The sequence below is a fragment of the Nerophis lumbriciformis genome, linkage group LG05, assembly GCF_033978685.3.
Source record: "Nerophis lumbriciformis linkage group LG05, RoL_Nlum_v2.1, whole genome shotgun sequence".
Classification (NCBI taxonomy): Eukaryota; Metazoa; Chordata; class Actinopteri; order Syngnathiformes; family Syngnathidae; genus Nerophis; species Nerophis lumbriciformis.
Window position 1 is genome coordinate 54,615,128 of NC_084552.2, and position 5,205 is coordinate 54,620,332.

General features: G+C 51.0%; 1 protein-coding gene across 1 annotated transcript in view; it reads right to left on the minus strand.

Moving 5' to 3' along the window:
* Positions 1-750: 750 nt before the first annotated feature.
* lrp6 (low density lipoprotein receptor-related protein 6) overlaps positions 751-5,205 on the minus strand; it is a 57,864-nt gene continuing 53,409 nt past the window's right edge. Inside the window, exons 14-23 of the mRNA XM_061959701.1 lie at positions 4,996-5,205; positions 4,324-4,514; positions 3,682-3,891; positions 3,490-3,615; positions 3,176-3,412; positions 2,982-3,092; positions 2,681-2,908; positions 2,455-2,591; positions 2,279-2,376; positions 751-2,205 (exon numbers count right to left, since the gene is read on the minus strand). The exon at positions 4,996-5,205 is cut by the window's right edge and continues 2 nt beyond it. Coding sequence (XP_061815685.1) covers positions 1,905-2,205; positions 2,279-2,376; positions 2,455-2,591; positions 2,681-2,908; positions 2,982-3,092; positions 3,176-3,412; positions 3,490-3,615; positions 3,682-3,891; positions 4,324-4,514; positions 4,996-5,205 — 1,849 coding nt within the window. The 3' untranslated portion in view covers positions 751-1,904. The remainder of the gene's footprint in view (positions 2,206-2,278; positions 2,377-2,454; positions 2,592-2,680; positions 2,909-2,981; positions 3,093-3,175; positions 3,413-3,489; positions 3,616-3,681; positions 3,892-4,323; positions 4,515-4,995) is intronic.

A 5,205-nucleotide genomic window follows, 5' to 3' on the forward strand; every position in this document is an offset into this window, starting at 1 on the left:
TGCAGCGCTTGAGAAGTTACTTATCTTAGTAGACATGTAATACTCTCACCTGTTTTTGAAGTAGAATAATGACCTGACATTACGGTAACCAGTCAGTGTTAAAATATCAATGTTTTAGTTTGTAGCAGCAGCACAGGGGTTCGTGCGTGTAGATAAATAGTACTTTGATTTCTTCAAGATAGTTCCCTCAGAAAAATTCAAATTCCAGCAGCAGTGTACAGAATTGAGATCGAATTTAAAAAGTAAAAAGTAAATAACAAATAATGGGGTATAAATGGAAAAACAATAAGAATAAAAATAAAAATATAACAATACAAATAAAAATAAGAATATAACAAGAGAAACTAGGCAGTAGTGACCATATTATGAAAATGTATTGCCCTGTTTTTTGTTGCAGTTGATTTCAGTTTTCACTATAAGAATGTTGTGGGCTCGGGGTCTTTCTGTGTGGAGTTTGTATGTTCTCCGCGTGACTGGGTGAGTTCCCTGCGGGTACTCCGGCTTCCTCCCACTTCCAAAGACATGCACCTGGATTGTTGATGGGCAATACTAAATTGGCTTTAGTGTGCGAGTGTGAATGTTGCCTATCTGTGTTGGCTCTGCAATGAGGTGGCGACTTGTCCAGGTGCGCGAATGCAGCTGGGATAGGTTCCAGCACTCCTGCGACCCCGAGAGGGACAAGCGGTAGAAGATGAAAGGTTTCTAGCATAATTCATTTAAAACTGCTGATAAATCACACCAACACGATGGTAAAATGTCACTCACTTTATGTCGAACAAAAAGACAAAAGAAAATCAGCATTTGATGTTACAACAGCTCATGGTGGCAGCTGTAGAGTCCATGTGAGAACAAACTGCTTTACAGAGTGGCAATGATAGAACCAAATGTTGGTCACCTCCAGAGAAATCTCAAAGATCCAAACCGCTCTCATTTTCCCCGTCCAAGAGACAAAAGTGCTTGAAGAACAAAAACATTTCTACATTTGGACTCTCCGGAAGCTTCTTTAAGCACCAACCTCGGCATTGACGTCGACTGGGAGCACAAGCATCAGAGAATGCTCAAGTGCCCCACGTTGGAATCTTTGTCAGACAAATGACACGCAAACATTGGTACATAATAACATGAATGGAAGCCAACACTTATTGAGTAATCCAACAAGTTTGAAAGTAATGCACGCTGACTTGGACCTCCTACAAGGACACCAATTTTGCCATGGGTTGGGGCTGACCTGACCCTTCATTTCAGCAGACGTCAAGTCTTTCCACAGGTTTAATCGTCACAGCTGTGCTTTGACAGAATGTTGAGATTGTCACATTAATGCTGGTGGAACTTAGTGTGCGTGTGTGAGACGAGCAGATTGTCGTGTGTAGAAAAATAGACGGAATGACAGCTTTACAATGTTTCTTCTTCCCGATATAGCTTATACAAAAATACTTCCCGTCTCACTGCTCAGGCACGGCTTGGGAACGCTGAGCCACACGGCAGCTTTGGGACGTGAACGAGACGCACATTTTGGTTTGGGCCCCGACAGGACGCTTTTATTGCGCTGTGCTCGCATCACATGGGTGCTGGCTCCACTCCTTTGGCGCGGCGTCCCATGTGTGAAGAGAGCAGTTAGAACTGCGAGTGGGCGGAGCTGCTGATGGTAGATATTTGGCATGGTGTCCTTTAAGGCAACTTGTATGTGTGTGATTTTAATAAAAGCTTTTCTTAAAAAATGTACAAATGTCTTAATACAAACCTCTATGGCATCATCACTGTATAGAAAATATATAAATATGCTTTTCTCTTTTCAATGTACAAATGTTCCGCAGCCAGCCTGGCGTTTCCCATTTTTGACCTCATTTATGCACAATTCCTATTTACACTGAGGGGGCGGAGCTGCCATCTGTGCTCCTTGTGGCTCACGAAGAGTCCGTGCAGGGTGATGGCGGCGGCGGGTATAGGTGGTGTGAGTAGCTGCGCTCGGTGTAAGGCGACGGCGGGCAGCTCTCGCAGTTCTCCTCCGCCGACAGGTACTGGCTACGTGGCGTCGGCGGGGGCGGGAAAGGCTCAGAGTCGTAGTTGAGGTCGCTGGTGTAGCCCTTGGCGGCGGCGCTAGACTTGAGCGGCACACGTCGGCCCGGCGTGTAGTCGCTGTCGCACACGTCCGTGCTGCAGGGCGTGGTGGGCGGGGCAAAATGGCGGTACGTGTAGGGTCGATAGCTGCGGGGCAGAGACAAGGTCGTGGGAGGAGGAACAGGAAGCAAGTGGTCTGTCAAACGCTGACAAGCGCTACCTGTACGATCTGTGTGTGGAGGGGCTGTTGGAGGAGTAACCAAACTCTACGGTGTACTGCGAGCGGACGGTGGCAGGAGAAGGAGGCGGGTTTAGAATCTGCCAATGGCCAAAACAAACTGTCACACACAAATATACTTTGTTTTCTGGAACATTGCTGGGTCGAGCAAGTCTCACCGTTGGGAAGTAGGCGCCCTTGGTGCTGGACGAGCTGCTGGATGAGGCCCCAGTGATGTGGGAGCGGTCGTAGGATGGCCCGCTGCTCCCGCCCATGATGCTCAGGGAGCCAATCACAGATTTGCCTCCAGACATGCCTGCAGCACAGACAGACACATACGCATACACTGACTGTTGGCGCTTTTTCGTTTTCAAGAGAAAACTGATCCGTGGTGCCGATTCTCACCTGGCAGCGAGCTGGTCAAGGAGCTGGGATGCGGCACATATCCCAGAGGCACTGACGACGGTCCGTGGACCACAAAGTCGTTGGTGACCGTCTCGCCGTCGTCCTTCATCTGGGGACAGAGGACGCGCTGGCACACGAAATAGACGGCGCCCACCACAAACAAGGCCATAACCACGCCCACGATGGAGCCAATGGTGTTGTTGGAAGGAGGTGGCTCGTCTGTAGCATCTGGGTGCACAGAAAAAGAGTGTGACACGTGCTCCACGCCAGGCGCAGCGTGAAGGTTTTGTGCTTAGCTTACAGCAGCCGATCTCGTCCGAGTTGTCGGTGCAATCCATGTTGTTGTCGCACTTCTTGTGTTTGCCAATGCACTGACCATTGGAGCAGGTGAACTCGTCAGCGGGGCAGCGCACTGCAGCGCAGACAAAAATAAAAGCATGAACGGATGTGAAGACCGGGGTCATGTGGTCACAGTCAGAGATGTCGACCGCCTACCTTCGCACTTGTGCTCGTCAGAGTTGTCCTGACAGTTGACCTCGCCGTTGCAACGAAGGCTCAAGTCAATGCACTGCTGGCTGTCGCACTGGAACTCGGACTCGGAGCAGACGGGACAGTCCACCTCATCGCTACTGTCGTCGCACTCTGCGTAGCCATCGCAGCGCCATGCCTGAGGGATGCAGTCCACTTCGCCGGACCTGCAGGAGAACTGCTCTGGAGAACAGGTGGGTGGCTCTAAGAGGAAATAGGAACAAATGGGAGTCAGGGAGGCGTAATAATTGGGTGGGTTCATTCGACTGGGCAGCGCTCACCTCCGCAAGACAGCTCGTCCTGCAGCAGAACCAGGTGGACGGGACAGGAGCAACGGGTGGTCCCGTCACCCTTTACGATACAGATGTGAGAACAGCCGCCATTGTCCCACGTGCACGGGTGTTTGCCTGAAAGCAGCGAGAAGTCAGCATGGCGGCCTTGCTCTAGCGCTTTACCTGGTGGGTGGCACTCACCATACTCCCTCATGTCCAGCTCGTGGACGGCGTGGATGTCACTCAAGTAGGCGATGCGGGCTTGGATCTTTGTGCGGCCCTCACGCGTGACCTTATCGATGCGCTCGATCATTTGCTGCTGCTTGTCGATCCAGTACAGATGCTTACCAAACACCGTGAGGCCCACTGGCTGCAGGATGTTGGAGTCCGCGATGACGATGCGATTTCCGCCTAAAGAGAGGGGGCAGCAGGGACAAAAAAAAAAACAAGGTTGTCGGGCCAAAAAGCTCAGGAACTAAGGCAACAAAATGGGTGAGGAACTGAAGGGTGAGGCAAGGGAGGGGCAGGAGGAGTAGGACAGATGTTAATGAGCAGGACATCAGGTCAGATGTCATTCAAATCTAAACTCAGCTGACAATTTACTAATCATCTGCTATGCTCAAACCCTCCTGAGGGTGGCGCCAGTCTCTGCAGACTTCAAGAAGTCAAATCAGGACAGAAAGTTGTTCTTGCCCCACCAGGATCTCTTTGAGGCTGTTTAGCACTGCCAGCGGCCTGCGTGGGGCGCCAGAGAATCACTGGAATGTGGTGCGCGGTAGGCATTGTGACGCCGACGTCCACTTTTCCTGCCTGAGCTGAAGCGAGGCAACACGACACACATACCTGACAGGTCGCTGCTCTCAATGCGCCGCAGGTCAGAGTCCACCCAGAACAGCTTCCCCAGTTCGTTGTCAATGGCGAGGGCGACAGGCTTGCCCAGTCCGCTGAAAAACAGAACCTCCCGCTCTGTGCCATCCAGCGCTGCCCGCTCGATGGTTGGCGAACGCTCCAGCAGGTTGGTAAAGTACATGTACCTGTGACACATAAGACATGAGCCTTCATCATCATCATCATCATCATCATCATCATCATGCCTGGATGTGTTTGTTTCTGGAATGTTGGAAGGAAGCGGAACATCTGCAAACTTCATCGCTGAACCGCACAGATTACTGCACGGACCTCGGCCCGAAAGGCTGCAATTATGGTTGCAAACAAACGACTTGGCAGCGACGAGAGCGAGAGAATAAACAAGAAGAAATGAAGAGAAAACAAAAAGTCTTTTTGGCGCACAGAGAGGGAAAAAAAGTACCTGCAAGAGAAACATCTGAAAGTCTTTAAATGTTTCCTGGAACTCGCACAAATCTGGCAGAACAGTAAAAGCTCCTGGAGAGGTGTTAGCATGCCAATCTTTCCGTCTATAAATCCATGCCTCCATCTTTTCTTTCATCCCTAAACGCCAAATGGGCTTCATGTGTGACTATGTAACCTCTGCTACAAACGGAGGGAGACACCCACCCTCTCTCCGGGTTGACCACGATGGCGCGGGGCTTGTCGTGTGCCCCTCGCAGGACTACTCCAACGCGGCCGCCGTCCGTGCGAGTGACGTTTATGACGTTGGTGACCTCGCTGGTCCAGTAGATAAAGCGGCTGTAGATGTCGATGCTTAAGTCGTACGGCTGCAGGCCCTGACTGGGCCCGGCCGTTGAGCCCGACACCACAGTCATG